Source organism: Sceloporus undulatus, chromosome 6 (genome assembly GCF_019175285.1).
Source record: "Sceloporus undulatus isolate JIND9_A2432 ecotype Alabama chromosome 6, SceUnd_v1.1, whole genome shotgun sequence".
NCBI classification, from domain to species: Eukaryota; Metazoa; Chordata; class Lepidosauria; order Squamata; family Phrynosomatidae; genus Sceloporus; species Sceloporus undulatus.
In genome coordinates, this window is record NC_056527.1 from 114,027,259 (window position 1) to 114,044,678 (window position 17,420).

Genomic DNA, 17,420 nt, shown 5'->3' on the forward strand with positions numbered 1-17,420 from the left:
GATGTTTAGCTCGGGTCTAATTAAAACAATGTAGAACTTAGGAAGAAAAATGAAACCCAGCAATGCAGAACTAGAGGCCAAGATGGAGAAGATCTCCACAGCCACCATGTATTTCCCTTTGGTGCTCAGGTAAGTGGGGACAAAGGACATCCAGACACTGCAAAAGACCAGCATGCTGAAGGTGATCAGCTTGGCTTCATTAAAAGTATCAGGCAACTTCCTGGCAAAGAATGCAACAGTGAAGCTTATGAAGGCCAAAAGCCCCATATAGGCAAAAACAATGTAAAACATCACATCTGAGCCTTCATTGCATTGCACTACAATCTCTCCCATCTGAGAGTTTATGTCCCATTCTGGAAAAGGGGGAGAGATGGTCAGCCACACAACACAAATTGAAATTTGGATAAGAGATGCAAAAATAACAACTTGCACTGCCAAATTCTTCCCTATGTATTTCCTCACACTATTTCCGGGCTTGGTGGCCATGAAGGCCAAGACTACTGTCAAGGTTTTTGCCAAGACTGAAGAAACAGCAGTAGAGAAAACAATGGCAAAGAACGTTTGCCGGAGAATGCAAGACACAACCCCAGGCTTTCCAATGAAGAGCAAAGAGCAGAGAAAGCAAAGCAGCAAAGAGGAGAGTAGGACACAGGTGAGGGTCCAGTTATTGGCTTTAAGGATGGGAGTGTGCCTGTGTCGAATGAAGGTCCACATGACCACAAGAGTAACCAGAGCAAAGAAAAGAACCAAAGAAGCCAGGACAATTCCCAAGGGTTCTTCAAATGACATATAGTTTACAGGTTTGGGAATGCATGCATCTCGATTCCTATTTGAACGCTGGTCCTCTGGGCACTGGTTGCACTTTTCTGCATCTGGAAAAAGTCAAGAGATTATATTTTTATTTTAAGAAAAACTACAAGTATCTTTTTAAGCAACAGAACAAGATTCTGCCACAATTGTAGAATGAAAGAATTATATGATTATAGCAGCAAGCTTATTGTATGTAAAGTGTTGGAAAACCGACTAACTTACAGAGAAGCATGGACTCTTGATAGAGATGGACATACTGACAATGTCTATCAGAGAAAAATCATTGGACAGTTTTTTTTTTAAGACTGTGCATTAATTTTGCTTTACTTGAAGAAGAAAGAAAGAGATATTATGGTTGGAATTTGAGCTTTGAAGAAATTTTGTTTATTTGTTTAGGTCAGAAGTAAGTTAGCATTATTGAGAATACACACACATTTACATATACACACCCGCTGAGCATTAATGTTCTTAGGTTAAGGAAGTGGGGACTCAATTATAGTTAGAGTTAGCTGTCTTAATTCAGTTTGTGTTTATTTTGTTAGTTTTTTCCATATCTAATATAATCACTGAAAAAATATTCTCTACATTTCTTCCATTTCCTGTGATGCCTTGAGATCTGGAAAAGTAGGGATGGAAATACTGTTTGAAAGCATTCAAAAATGGTTGAATAAATATATATTTTGAGTGCCAAGACTTCCCAATGAGAAGCATCCTGGACTGATGGGTTTTGTTGCAGTTTGGGGCTGATCCTATGAAAAATTCAGTTGTCGTTGTTTTGTTCACAGATGTATAGAAATATTATTTGTTTTCTGTGTAACATCACAATGTGAAAATTTTGACCAAAATGAGTTCCAAATTGCAAATAGTCTTCAAAAACTGCATGCTTTTTCAAATACATTCTTGATAAAATTGCTTTCTTTCAGAAGAAACTTTGGTGCATTACAAACTGCCTAAAAGCAGCGGTCTGCCGGTGCTGCTGGTTGCTCCGCAAGGGAGCCGTAGCAACCAAACCATGCGGCTCCCGCGCGGAGCAAAAAAGAAGCCCAAAATGGCGCTTCTTCCTGCAGCGCGGTTATGATGCCGCGAGGTGCCAATGGCGCACTCGCGACGTCATAAGTGCTGCACAATGTGCAGACGCTATGCATACGACACGTAATAATGGCGGCGCCTGTGTGTATAGGGTGCCGCCATTATTATGCCCCCGTCACGTGCAAGGGGTGAGGCCGGTGTGGACGCTAGATCCCCGGCCAACCCCTAGCATGTGCTGGGGCACCTCAAGAGTCCATCTGTATCGGGCCTTTGTGAAGAATTAAATGCCTGAGCAAAAGACACTATGCTTTCCTTGTGTCCAGATCACAAAATGATACTTTTTAGTCACTATCACACTTCTGAAGAAATCTATTTTAATATAAGGATTGATCCACTCACTACTTCTAAGAGATCACTATTATTGAGAAATTATACAGACTTTCCTTTCTCTTTCTGTCTGGGATTTAAATTAGAACAATTATCGTCCAGTTAGTCTGACATCAATCCCAGGAAAGATTCTAGAGCAGATAATTAAATAGAGAGTCTGTGAACATCTAGAAAGCAATGCCATAATCACAAAAAGTCAACATGGATTTCAGAGAAACAAATCATGCCAGACAAATCTGATCTCCTTCTTTGATAAAATTACTAGCTTGGTAGATGAAGGGAATGCTGTGTACAGTATAGTATATCTTGATTTCAGTAAGGCCTTTGACAGGGTTCCCCATGACATTCTTGCAAACAAGCTTGTAAAATGTGGGCTAGACAAGGCAACTGTTACATGGATTTGTTATTGATTGACCGGACGAACCCAAAGGGTGCTCAACAATGGCACCTTTTCATCCTGGAGAGAAGTAACCAGTGGTGTTCGACAGGGCTCTGTCCTGGGCCCAGTACTGTTCAACATCTTTATCAGTGACTTGGATGACAGAATTGGGGGCATACTTATCAAATTTGCAGATGACACCAAATTAGGAGGAGTAGCTAATAACCCAGAGGACAGGATCAAGATTCAAAATGACCTGAACAGATTTGAAAACTGGGCCAAAACTAACAAAATGAAATTCAACACGGAGAAATGTAAGGTACTGCACTTAGGGTGAAAAAATGAAATGCACAGATATAGGATGGGGGATACCTGGCTGAATGAAACTACGTGTGAAAGGGATCTAGGAGTCCAAGTAGACCATAAGTTGAACATGAATCAACAGTGTGATGCGGCAGCTAACAAGGCCAATGCGATTTTAGGCTGCATCAATAGAAGTATAGTGTCTAGATCAAGGGAAGTAATAGTGCCACTCTATTCTGCTCTGGTCAGGCCCCACCTGGAATATTGTGTCCAGTTCTGGGCGCCACAATTCAAAAAGGACATTGAGAAACTGGAGCGTGTCCAAAGGAGGGCGACTAAAATGGTGAAGGGTCTGGAAACCAAGCCCTATGAGGAATGCCTTAGGGAGCTGGGTATGTTTAGCCTGGAGAAAAGAAAGTTAAGAGGTGATATGATAGCCTTGTTTAAATATTTGAAGGGATGTCATATTGAGGAGGGAGCAAATTTGTTTTCTGCTGCTCCAGAGACTAGGACCCAGAGCAATGGATGCAAGCTGCAGGAAAAGAGATTCCACCTCAACATTAGGAGGAACTTCCTGACAGTAAGGGCTGTTCGACAGAGGAACAAACTCCCTTGAAGTGTAGTGGAGTCTCCTTCCTTGGAGGTCTTCAAGCAGAGGCTGGATGGCCATCTGTCGGGGATGCTTTGATTTGGATTTCCTGCATGGTGGGGGGTTGGTCTGGATGGCCCTTGTGGTCTCTTCCAACTCTATGATTCTATGATTCTACCTTTCTGAGGCAACTGCCACACTTTAGAATAGATGCAGTTTGACACCACTTTAACTGCCATGGCTCCATCCTATGGGATCCTGGGATTTGTAGTTTGTTGTGGCACCAGAGCTATCCGAGAGAGAAGCTTAATGTTTCACAGAATTACAAATAGCAGAACGCCATAGCGTTGAACCATGGCAGTTAAAACAGCATCAAACTGCATTCATTCTGCAGTGTAGATGTAGCCTGAGAAACATGCCTGTTCTTTAAGCTGCCAGTCGGTTTTGGTCCATAACATAAGTAAGGAATACCCATGTGTATTGGAGATTTGAGCAGACATACTCCACCAAGAGATCAACTGTTTCCACAATGTCATCATAGTTCAACCATGGCTTACCCGTCTGGTAGGAAATCATTCCTTCAGAGCATGGTAGACAGTCATAACAACAAATCTGTTTTCCTTCCCGAATGGTCTTGCTGTTTCCAGGCTGGCAATGCTCAACGCATATGGCACTGGGAGACATCTGCGAAAATCCATAAGGAAAATTACACAATGATGTCTAATCCCTAGAATGCTCCCTTTGTTGCTGCATTCAGATATATTCACTTATGCATTTTGCCATTTATCCCATCCTTTCAAGATTCGTTACTGTCAAAGAGGTTTTTTGCTAAATCCTCTATTTGTATATCTGCTTGGACTGGGAGAGACTTTCATTTCAATTCATTCTTGAGAGAAATTTTCCCCAAACCCACAAAATTTAAATGTGAGGCAAATGAAGAAGTGAGAAATTTGCCCATCCTTCCATGTAGTCAGTGGACCCTATCAATTATGGATTCTCAAGAATAAGATTAAACACAGTCCCCCAAACTTTTAAATCTGTGGGAACATCATGAAAATCTTAGTTCTTCACACCAGATTAAACCTGGGATTCCATGTAACAGATCTTCCATAGAGCTGGAACTCTTTCCCTGCAGGAGCCTGAGGGTCAATTCTTCCAATATGGACTTGACGGAGGGACTGATTGAGGAAAGTGACCATGTTGATGATGTCATATCTGGTTGTCAACTGTCCCTTCGCATCAAAAAATATTTCCTCTCCAGCAGTATTGTTGAAATGAATCTGTTTCAAGAAGCGATGAAGCTAGTTGAGAGGAGAAAAGAGAGTGATTTTGGTGCAGTGGTGGAGAAATGGGTTGCCTTGAATACTGTGGAATTTGTGGTCTTCATATCTTAATTTTGTGACAGCATGCCCAACTAGTTGTTTCTTACTTGTCTATGATGGACACCCATCCTGTATGATAAACTTCATATAGACATACAGTGAACCATTCCCATCTGTAGAGATTCGGTTCCCAGACCCCACATGGATGGGAACAAACATGGACACTCAAGCTTCATATTATTCAATGGGAGGTGATATGTACGTACGTTCACATGCACTTATCAGCAATGAATAATATGAGGCATGGTGACCTATGCATGGATGAATCTGCAGATCACAAACCCACGGATACAGTGGGCCCACTTTAATGCCTCCCTACTTACATACATAACTGTCATGGATTGCCCTGGGCTGTCGGTGCTAGGACCTGTGGAGCGAAGACAGGTCAAAGAGTCTTTGACACATTCTTCCAGGCTAGAAGCCAAGAGGAGAGCTAATAGGTTTCAGCTGAGAGAAGCAGAGGCCTTTTAAAAGACGTCCCGCTGCAAAGGTCCTTTGCAGCCAACAATCATCCTTGCAGCCTTGTTGCTTTTTTGCTCCTTGCTCTTTGATCCATGGCTCTGGTTATCTGACCTCTGGACTTGCCCTGTGACTATGCTCTTGCCTCTGCCCTTTGCTGTGACTGACTGACCAACTGGTGTTGTGTGACCTTTGGACTGGACTCTGGACTATTGCTTTGTATATTCCCCTGCTGCACTCAGTAGAGGTAAGCAGGACAAAAACAGGAAAATGAAAAACAGCAGATAGTGACTTCAGTGCAAATTCACAACCCATTGTTTTCAATTCTACCTGGATTATACATAACTGATCTATGGCACATTCTCCCACTTCCTTCCTGCAAAATAAGGTTGCAAAATTCCAGACAACAGGGTAAGCTGTGACTATTAGACCAGATCATTACAACAATACATGAGGAGAGTATTTTTCTTCCTTCAGGGTGGACATTCTGGGCCTCCACTTCCCCATTCCTTCCACTTGGAATATGATGAAAACAGAGCATGGAGAGCATATGCTGCTGTCTGTGCTCAATTAGCACTTCTTATTCATTATGATGGTATGATGGAATTAAGTCTAAGAAATCATAATGGCTTCCTTTGATCCTTCTCAGCATCAAAATTAAAAATGACAGAGCAGAGGGGCTAAATGTAATTGAAAGACCATTGTGTAAGTAAGTAAGTAAAATATTATTTGTATACCGCCTTTCTAAGACCAAGGCGGTTTCTAAGTTTGTCCCTGCTGGAGTAGAGCCACCTACAGAAGTGACTGGCCTATGAAGCATTTGAGGAAGCTGGATTCTCTAACATACTTGTTGACAGGGAAATTGCAACTTTTCAATTGACATAATATGTGAATGAGGAGCTTTCCCCCCTCCCCATTTGTAACCATTTTGGAGCCCATGCACAGATCATTACAGTAGCATTCGACAAGAGAATGTTCCTACCTGCCAAGGATGGACAGTCCAACGGTCCCATGTGCCACCATCTCTTAATGCTTTCCATTTAGTTCTTGATGAAAACATAGCGTGGAGGGCATGTGCGATGGCATAAACAGCATTATAAATACTATATATCTGACCAGACATTCCTATTTCAAACACGGTGTTAGGCAAGGTGGTCAACTTCTCTTCCCCAGTACAGTTGGCTGCATTAGGCATATAGTAACCATATTGGGGTAATGAGCATCCAAAGGTGGAAATCCAAAACCAAGGGGTGTAAAAATCATTCTTTCCATTTGGATTTATTGTGTGGAGAAATTCTGCGTATCCTTTCACTTCTTTTGTGTGCAGTGAAAATGACAGAGTGCCATTAAAAGATTTGGGGGTAAATACCTCAGTAGAAAATGGAGATGTAAAATCCCACTGAGCTGTGATGACCCAAACTTTCTGTGTTGGCTTCTTTTCATTAAACTCGCTGAAATACAGAACTATTCTCAAGCCTTCCATAGATCGTGCATACCCATGAACAAGAATCACATCCGTATCAGAAGATGAGAGGACCCACTTTATTCTTGCCAATTTAGTATTAAACTGGAATGTTTGATCCCAATACTTTTTCAAAGTTGGCATAATTTCCTGAAAAGCAAAACAAATCCTGTTCTGGAGTAGCTGATGAATGAGACTCCTCAGGAACAGTTCTCTACTGTCATCAGAAATAATGAGGCCAACCCAAGTCCATCCAAAATTTTGAAAGAGCTTGATAATTCCAACATACAGAGCACTTTCGCTTGGGATCATTCGATAGACAGAAGGGAACTGTGATTTGTCATTCAGTGCAGGGTCAAAGGATCCATAACTCAGCTAAGTAGAAGGAGAATGTTCTTTTTAGAAGTGACAAACAAACCTCCCATTATTGCTCAATTTAAGTAGTGTCTTGATTTGAATACTGGACCAGGACTCTGGAGATCAGGGTTTGAATACCCACTCAATCATGGAAATGGATTGGGAGACTTTGGGCAAGTCACACTCTCTCAGTCTCAGAGGAAAACACTGACAACGCCCCCCACACACACACACACACATACACCTTGCCATGAAAACACTGTGGTAGGTTCTCCTTAGGGTTCCCATAGGTCATATAACAACAACAACCAGTATCATAACTTCCAATGTAGCCTTGAATTAATATTATCTAGCTGTCAATGACCTGAGGACACACATAGACATCACATCACCACTTGACTATGGAAACCCAATAGGAAACCTTGAAGAAGTCTCACTCAGTCTCAGAGGAAGGCAAAGGCAACCCCCCCCCCAAACATGAAGGCATACCATGACAAGGAACATGTACTGGACTGAAATGAATTTTGGCTGAATGAACTGAGCCATGTTTGCATTCCTCACTGAAGGGAGGGCAAGCTGACAACCAAAACATTTCCCCTGTAATTTTATTAATTTATTGCAAAGGAAAACACATACCTGTAGCATCTTATAGATATTTAAGATGTGAGGCATCTGCTTAGTGTTGTGAGGGGAGAGTTCCCCAATGATGGCCATTATCTTCCACTTCTTATTGCATATATAGTTGGGAGGATTCTTGTGCCCTGTGAAAAGGACATCCATCGTTCCCAAACATGTTCCCATTTCATTGTGGACAGTTGTAGCAAAGATTTCACCTAATGTGTGGTTGAATAACAAGTTGCCATTCTTGTTAATCTCTTCTCTGGCAAATTGAAAGACGAGATACTGCTGGAAATATTTAGGCAGAATGCTGCAATGAGATTTTTTATGTGGTCTGAGTGTCACCTTGTTCTCAAAAGCATTCTTGTATCATTTGATCAAAGTACACACAATTTGAATTACATTCAAGCATTCTTATATTTAAGAGAAGACATCCTGAAATTGGTTGGGCTTATCAAGTCATTATTAAAATTTCACTTATTTCAATGGCCTCTAAGTATGTACCTGATTCCAGCCCTTTCACTTTTCGTTTGATGGGGAAATAATCTTCCCCTTTGAGATATTATTTTGAGAAATTATTTTGGTCATTATTGATTTCCCCAAACCAATCTGTAAATGAAGATGATTCATTCCATCTTCATTTGGAATCTTTGCAATCAGCCTTGAGCCATGGTGCAATTGCGCTCTAGATGTTGTTGAACCTGTTGCCCTCTAGAAGACGTGGAATCACAATACCCATCATACCTGACCACTGTGCATGCTGGCTGTGGCTGATAGAAACCAACAGCCTGTTAGTACTCAAACATCTGTGACCTAGGGGTTTATCGCATTGGCTTTGCTCCCACAATTGATCCGTGATGTAACTTTGAGAAAGCAAATCTTATTGCATCTCCCTGTCACCGGAGAGTAGGCAACCCATTTGCAACCCAGGGTTCTCCAGGCCCCTCCTGCATCTTTTTAAGAATGAGATTTTCCTGTTCTTGAAAAGATGCAGTAGAAACCTCGGTTGCAAATGGGCTGTGAATTCCCTGGCAATGAGGAACTGCAAATATCCACTTTCTGAAAGTTACATCCCGCTTCTATCACAGGAGCAAATCCAATGCAATAAACCCTTAGTTTCTAGAGATCTAAAAGAGTGCAGTCATATCTTTGTTATTACAAGAACAAATAAAGTCACAATTATCTATTAGGCCAACATATCCTTTGGTACAATGAAACAACCACTTACTAGCCATGTGAAGATGGAACTGGAATTCTGTCAAATGGATAGTCATTCAAAGTATAAATAAGAAAAGAGACAAATGCACCAATAGTAATATCATTTGGAATGCCAGGAAAGACATTATGAACCTTAGCTTTCCAATCACATCCATTGTTAGAAATCTTGCCAGCAATATGAGGAAGCTTCAGAAGCAAAAGGAGCAGCAATAGTGGCATCTGCCTGACTTTTCGCAAACTGGAAGTCCTGCCACACTTGCAAACAATCATTTGGAGAGAGACTTAAAACATCAGTAGTGCAAACAAGACACTTGGATTCTTCCAAACTAGTTCCCAGAGAGCTGGAATAGTTGTGTTACTGGAATACCTTTATGGTTTAAGGCACTGAGTACTGACTCTCAAATGCTCATTGAGCCCCCAAGTACTGTGTGTAACAGGTTACTCTGGCAGCTGCCTGATCTCTAGCAGTTTATGCCCCAGCTATGTATGCATACTATTATTTGGACAGAAACATAGAATGTCAGATACACAACCTTCTAGTTAGCTTGAATGAGCCTGAAAGCTGGATGGGGGAAATAAACCATTTTAAATATTCAAGTCAGTGTTCTCAGGCAGAATTTTGATCATGTCCTGCTTGACTTCAATAAACCCCCAAGAACACTAACATGTTGTTTTGAAAGTCATATTTACAGACACTGCACTTCAATCGCAATAAGCTTGGGTGGTTGACACATCTGTTCTCCCGGATTCCTGATAGACCTGGGCTACAATTACTCAAAAGATAATGATAATGGTTATTATAAGGAAGACAATTATCCTTTCCAGTATTCTCAGCATTTGTAGAATACAGAAACATAGCTGTTTTAGTCTGGAATATCAGTATGCAAAGGGATGAGTATGCAAAGGGATCCTTTTGGACTAACTGTGTGAAAGAAATTGTAGCATAAACTTTTGTAGACTTGGTCTACCTCCTCAGATGCATAAAGTGAACCAAGTCTCCAAAAATTTACACTACTATTTCTTTCACACAATTAGTTTCCAAGGTGCTACAATTTCCCTTTGAATATCTCAGCATCAGTATGAAAGAAAACATACTCACTATCTCCAGGCTAGTGAGTTTGAGCCTGACTTGGTCATACTTAGATCAGAATAATTGAAGTCAGTGGGACATTAACCAAAGCTAATTTAATTAGCTTTAATTTTAATATGTCTCTTTGAAATATGATTGTGTCTGATCTCCTTTAATTATCAGTTGGGCTGGGAATATGCACACACTGGGTGTTAAGGGTCAGTTTTGGAATGGTTGGATGGATGACTGATGGAAAGACGGGGAAATGTCCACTGGAACTATGTTCAGATTCCCATTTGAGATCTTCATCCAATTAAATCATACATTGGGAAATCACAGCCTACATTATGCATGTGGCCCCATTGTCTTTATTTGAACAGCTGATACTTCCCTTCCCACCAGAAACATAGCACGGTAGTTTCCAAACTTTGGGGGGTATGCCAACCCTTTTCCACTTGGGTGGTAATCCTAGTGCTTTCCACCTCACACATGCACCTATTTCTTGATATTAGATCTATTGTTCTGCTGCAAATTCAAAACAACCAGTCTAACACTATAATGTGAAACAATCATATGCATTTCACAGATAAAACATAACTTTGTAAAACTGGGTCTGAAACTCTCCCTTTTTTTCTATTTCTAAGCATGGACTTAGATTCTTAACCAAAATAAAACCCCATGGATGAGCTGAGGGAGGAAGAATTCAGTAACCACTGGGGATCTTTTTTTCTGATTAGCTGGTGTCTGGTATTCACCTCAGGACTGATTAAAATGGGGTAGAACTTAGGGAGAAAAAATGAAACCCAGCATTTTGGTTGGGGATTGAGTGGGTGGGTGTATAAACTTTAAGTCTATTTGAGAACTGGAGGGAAAATGAAAAAAGAACTTAAAAGATGGTTCTCACCAGAGTTTCTGGACATGGGATAAGATTCTCTCTTTCTGTTTTATTCCTCGAACGATCAATGAACACACACCTGACTTTGAATTGAATTCAAACACAGTCATACTCAAGAGGAGTCTTCATAAAGTCCATGGTGGCTTGCAAATCATGACTAATAGTTTTTTGTGGGTTTTTTGGGTTATAAGATGCCAGCCACAGATGCTGGCGAAACGTCAGAAAGAAACTCTGCTAGAACATGGCCACATAGCCCTAAAAACCCACAGAAAACTATGTACGCTGGCCATGAAAGCCTTCAACTTTACAAATCATGACTAACTTTCCAAGACAACAGGTGTGCCTTAGGAGCAGCATCAGTTTGAAATGACTTGAAGGCACACAGCAACAACTGTAATTTCAACACATTTCTTCTTTCTTCAGAAAACTCTGTGAAAACTGTGCATTTTGGTGATGTGATATTCTTGCAAGGAGGTGAAAGTCTCCCTTCTCCACTTGCCTATTTATGGCCTTTCTGCACAGCCACATGGTGACTTGCGGTGGGGGGGGGGGCAGCAGAACAATTGGCCATGCTAAGAGAACTGGCCTTTGGTGACTATCATGACTCCTGAGACATGAGACTTGGTAGGCTTTTCCCCCACCCTCTCCCACCCACACAACTCTGTATAGGACAGCAGGAGAATGTGGAATAAGTCAGCAAGTAAAATCCCCCAACAATGGCCTCTGATGAATAAGCCTGTCTCATTTATCCAGCCATGCCTCCTGGCACAGCAATGGTGTGTCCAGCAGGAGTGAGGAGGATAACCTACTGACAGCTTTCATAGCTGCTGATGGGCAAGCCATGCTTGGCTATAACCCTGCCCCCTTCCACTGGCACAACCGTGTGATGACTAATGGGATGGTGTGGGGAGAAGGGAGCAAGCAGGAGGATTGCCCATCAGTGGCTATTGGAGTCATTGATGAATGAGACTCATCCAGCTAATCTGTCTTGGATTCTCCCAACAACGTGACTATTTAGTAGCCATGTGGGTGTGTTGAAGAGGTCAGGGAGATAGCTGAGCAAGTAAGATATCCATCATAGCAAGCCCACACTGATATGACATGGCAAATGAAAGAAAAAGAGGGAAAGGTTCCCCACTGGTAAGTTGTTTGTAACCTCTGAGGACTTTAGCCAATTAAAGCATTCATGGGGAAATAATTTTTTATTGCAGCCCCTGATACAATCTCCATCCATTGCTAGGAACATTAGTAGAAGAAACAGATTTAACTGCTCTTGGGACACTCCTGTGGCAACAGTTTTGTGATAAAGAGGTTATGAGTGCCACTACTTCAAACCCATAGCCCATGCAAAGCCATTGGAATTGCACCTCTTGCTACCTTCAGCTTTTATTTTAAATAGCTGGGGTATATTTTGCCATCATTTTGGCCATGGCACATTCTCTGGCTGTGCCCAGGAGGAGCTTATAGAATGAAACCTGCCAAGGGTGCACAGCCATGAACTTAAGGATGACTATGGATTCACTTTTACTCTGTTCCTTGTTGGTGAGATCCTATTTCCGTCCACTTATTGAGTTCATTTTTTAATTTTATATTTCACCTTTCTTCCAGCACAAAAAGTCAAGGCAGAGATGATTAGGCTGATTTCTCTATTTTAAATTATATGGACAGGGCAAGAAGTAGGTGAAAGAATATTGCCTGGATGTAGGTTTGTTTACAAAGACAAAAGTCCCCAGATGGATTTCAGCCAACGTTCTTGACTCAGTTAACAGGTATAATGCATTTCAAATGCAACTTTCACAGTGGTGGAATTCCCCCATACTTTCCAACAAACAGAATTGCTTCCCTGACCTCAATAAAAACAAATAAAAGCCAACCTCTTTGAAAAGGAAAAAAAAATAGAAACAAGTTAGATAGTGTCATGGTACGAGACATGGGCAGCCAGGGGTCCAAGGCAGACTGTCAAGGCCCAGGCCATGGCTGGTGAAAGTCAGAGACTCCATGAGCCAGTCACAAGGGGAAGCAGGTAATGCCACACAACAGTGTTCCCATTAGTCAGAGTTGACTTGAAAGCACATAAACTCATATCTCACTCTGCAAAGAGAGTAGTATCTGAAGCAGTGCTGAATGGTTCAAGGTGGTATAGTCCCTTGCATCACTGTCCATGAAAAAGCATTTCTCATTCAAATTACTTCCTGTCATTTCTCTTTATAAAGAGTGATTCTGTCTCCATTGGCATTGTGACTTCATTGGGATGCCTGGGGGTTATTCAGAAAGTTCTCTGAGATTTCTGCCCAAGGAAACATGATCACTCACATGACCATAGCAGCTTTTCTAACTTTCTTCCCACTATGTAAGTTCAAATGGTTGCTCCCAATGAAGAACAAAGGAAAACCTAGGGCATGCTAGAATTCAAAGAGATAGCTGTTTTAGTCTGGAATATCCATTTTGCAAAAGGATCTTGTAGCACCTTTGAGACTAACTGTGTGAAAAAAGCTGTAGCATAAACTTTCATAGATTTGGTTTACTTCTGGTTCTCCTTGCAAAAGCTAATTATTCAGCTACTGTTGAGTTTTTATAGTATGAGAAAGCAATTTCATTGACAGACCCAAGGTAATTCATCTGGACATCTGTTCAAGCTCCATTCTCCTTTAACCTGTATTAATTTTCTTTCACTTTAGGTATTTTCTCCGAGATTCAGCTGGTGGAATCCGAAGGAGGCATCAAAACTCCTGGGAATGCCTTTCGTCTGACTTGCACAGCATCTGGATTTTCAGTTACTGATTATGGGGTGAATTGGGTCCACCAGACAGCTGGAAAGGCACTTCAGTGGATGGGGGTTCACTGGGGTGGAGGGTCTATTGATTACAACCCTTCCTTAAGGTCACGGATCAGCATCAGTCGTGAAGCAACAAAAAACCAAGTATATCTGCATGTGAATGATGCTTCAGAAGATGACAGTGGAACCTATTACTGTGCCATTAGATATGGAGCAAGCACAGTGACTTAAGATAACTTGCCAGCTGTGCAGAAAATGTCTATTACTGTAAACAAGGGAAATACCAGTGGCAGAGAATCAGCAGGCTCTTGAATGTGCACTCTGTTTAAGAACAGCTTTCACGTTATCTTTACAAAGCAGTCCTACCATTAAGTCTGATACCTAAAGCCATACCAAGCTCCACATTTCTTGGGAGAGTCCTCACTGGCTAATTGAAATCCTAGTCCTACTTGGGACAACTTCTAATACACAGATTTTTTTATACATGGATTCAAGCATACACGGTTTGAAAATATTCAAAAAAAGTATAAATTTCAAATATGAAATCTTGATTTTCCATTTTTTATAAGGGATGCCATACTGCTATGTCATTATATTTAATGGGATTTGAGCATACACAGATTTTGTTATACACGGGGGATCTTGGAACCAAACCCCAGCGGATAACAAGGGTCCACTGTACTTCCTTGGATTTATGACTACAGTCCAGCATATCATTTGACAACAGCATTGTAGAGAGTGTTGAATCAATTTATCCTATAAACATAAACAGATAAAGCTCTAGAGCAACATTGAGAGCATGGACACCACAGAAGTTAATCTGTGGAGCAAACAGCTCCAATTAAGCCTTTTGCACAAAGACATTTTATCCAAAATACAAAAACACAACAAGTGAACTTGCTTGGTTTCTCCTTGTGCTGGAGCCAAGCTTTCTCCCAGAGGTTAACAAATCCTCAATAGGCTGTCTTAACATGCCAGTGCAACCTGTTTTTGGCCCTGTCCACACTGTCTGAGCAGCCCAGAATATTCTGGCCTTAGAGCAGCCTTAACTCTCCCCTGTTTGCAGAGCCCTCTGTTCTGATGCCACGTAGCTGACCACATGGGCATCCCACTCAGCCAACCAGCGCATCTACCACCACCACGGTCACTTTCTTCTGAGCTGAGGTCAGAACGAGGTGCCCAGCCATGGTCCTATGGCTAAGCACCCCATTTTGACCTCAGAATGAATGACTGGCAGCAGTGGCAGATGCAGTGGGTAGCTGAGCAGGACACATTTCAAATAGCCATCCATCATGGATGGTGTTGGGTCTGAGGGGAGTGAAAAGACAGGCCCAACACCATTGGGCCTGATCTCGATTAAGAAGAATATCCCTCCCTCCAGTCCATCTGCCTTGGTCCAGACCTCAGAGGGAGAGAAGACCAGCTGGACCTGATCCCCTTTCCCACCACCATTCCCTTCTTCTTTTGTGTCGTGGATTTTTAGATTGTAAGCTTGAGGGCAGGGAACCATCTAATTAAAATAATAATTGTAAGCCACTCTGAGAGCATTTAGGGCTGAAGAGCGGGGTATAAATATCATAAATAAATAAATAAATAAATAAATAAATCATGGGAATGGAGGGCTCTTCAGGAGATCCAGAGCAACTGGTGAGTTTTTGAAATCCAGAGTAAGAGGGTAAAACCCGGCTCTGGTTCTGAACAGGCTGGCTGTCATCCAGTCTGCTTGCATCAGAACTGGGCTTTGGGCAGTGTGTTATCCCATCTCCCTGCCAAGGGAACAGGGGAAGGATACTTTTTGGCCCATGCAGACAGGGCCCTTGTGACAACCTTGACAGTTTTTTACAAAATTCTGCACTCCTATTACAATCAGAGTAATTGAGATTAACAGAAAAATGGCTCTCTTGGAAACACTAATCTCTCTTCCAGTAGGGGGAAGCAGATCCATTATGTATGAACTTATTATGTTCAGTTAAACTGGTCCAGGTAATCTCTCATTATGTCTCTTTTTTGCAGCAGCAGCCAGCTTCCATAATCAGATGTCCTAGTAATAAAATCCCTAAATTAACTACATTTTTCTCCTGCTTATAAGGACTGTATGTGACACATTAGAAATAGAAACAATAAGAAGAAATACACATATTTTATATACAAGGCCTGTACACTTCTGTTGCAATAGACCAAGTGTCAAGCTAGATGTGCTGTAGATCTGTGAATACGATTTCACATACTACAGAATTGTTGTTCTTGTTGTTATTTGCCATCAAGTGGACTTCATCTTATGGCAAGCCTATGAATAAGAGGCCTTCAGGAGCTCCAGTCATCCACTGCCCTGCTGAATTCTTACAAACTCAGAGTTGAGATATATCTAATTGTTCATGTATTTCAATGTCATAATTATCTACTTTAGAGTTATGAAAATCATATGTGGTCATTATTTTTGCATTCTTAATTCTCACCTCTAAAACTACCTTTAAAAGCTTTCACTTAGTGCATGGATCTGTTGTGTATTTAATAATTATCTGAACTAACCCTACATTGTTTAAAAATTATTGCACTATATGACATATTATTGTGTCTGGAAATCTTCCCTTCTGGACAAGGAGCACAATCAAAGCAACACCATTTTTACCCTTCCTTCTTTTTCTTCTGATAACCTGGTTGGCAGTGATCATTGCATACAAAAAGGGGCAGCACCTTTACATAAACATGAATTAAATTTCAAATTTCATTGCTCATCAGTTTGTTCACATATAGAAAAACATACAAACCACAGTTTTTTGTGGGGGTTTTCAGGCTATGTGACCATGTTCCAGAACAGTTTATTCCTTATGTTCCCCAGCATCTGTGGTTGACATCTTCAGAGAATGCTGGCATGGAAGTGAGTGGGTTATATATACTGTGTGACCCTTGGTTGGAGGAAGTGATTTACATGTTAATCTGGGTGTTGATCAGTTGTTGAATAGCAAGGCCTCAGGGGGTCTATTTAATCAGTGATCCATTTTCTGCTGGGAAAACCCCTGACCCTGAGTGATGTTCATTTGCATGTGCTATTTTTGGTGTTTTTCAGGACTGGTGGCCAAACTTTGTTTACTTTCAGGCTTTCTTCTTTCCTGTTGAACTTGTCCAGATGTTTGTGGATTTCAACAAATTTATTTATTTATTTATTTATTTATTTAATGACTCATCTTTCTTCTAATATGGGATCACTACTGGGAGAACAAGTTCTAACACCATATGAGTAAAAGAGACATATTAGTTGCTGCTAAATACCTATAGTTCTAATCAATAAAGATGGGACCCTCACAACCACATATATCCAAAATGTTTGTATAAAATAAAATGAAACTAAATAAAATAGTCTTCATTCCAGGGTGCCAAGGCAGTGTGACTGCAGCGGATATTCAATTCTTCAGACTGAAAGCATCAATAATGGATATTAATAGTTCTGAACAATAATGATTTAAAATGCCTTGTTTTATTTTCTATTCCACAGTCATATGAATTGGTCACAACATGGATATATTTTCATAAACACTGAGTAAAATTAACTGAACTGATATATATGATAACTGAAGACAGCTTGAGTAAGCCCCGTTTCCATTACATAGACAAGAAAAGGAAAAGAAATGTGTCAGTGAGTTTACAGTGTCAAACATATATAGCTACTTAAACTTAAATCTCATGGGT

General features: G+C 41.0%; 1 protein-coding gene and 1 gene segment (V, D, J or C); one reads left to right on the forward strand and one right to left on the reverse strand.

The window, feature by feature from the left end:
• Positions 1-7,937, reverse strand: LOC121933917 (vomeronasal type-2 receptor 26-like; the record flags this gene model as incomplete). Its single annotated transcript, XM_042473902.1, has 5 exons — positions 7,794-7,937; positions 6,321-7,175; positions 4,571-4,798; positions 4,055-4,181; positions 1-872 (listed from the first exon to the last, which is right to left on the reverse strand). Coding segments are annotated over exons 1-5 (2,226 nt in total), but the record flags the coding sequence as incomplete, so codon positions are not given.
• A 5,018-nt stretch (positions 7,938-12,955) lies between these two features.
• On the forward strand, positions 12,956-13,964 carry LOC121933918. The segment is given in 2 exon segments: positions 12,956-12,980; positions 13,636-13,964. Coding segments are annotated over 2 exon segments (354 nt in total).
• Positions 13,965-17,420: the final 3,456 nt, after the last annotated feature.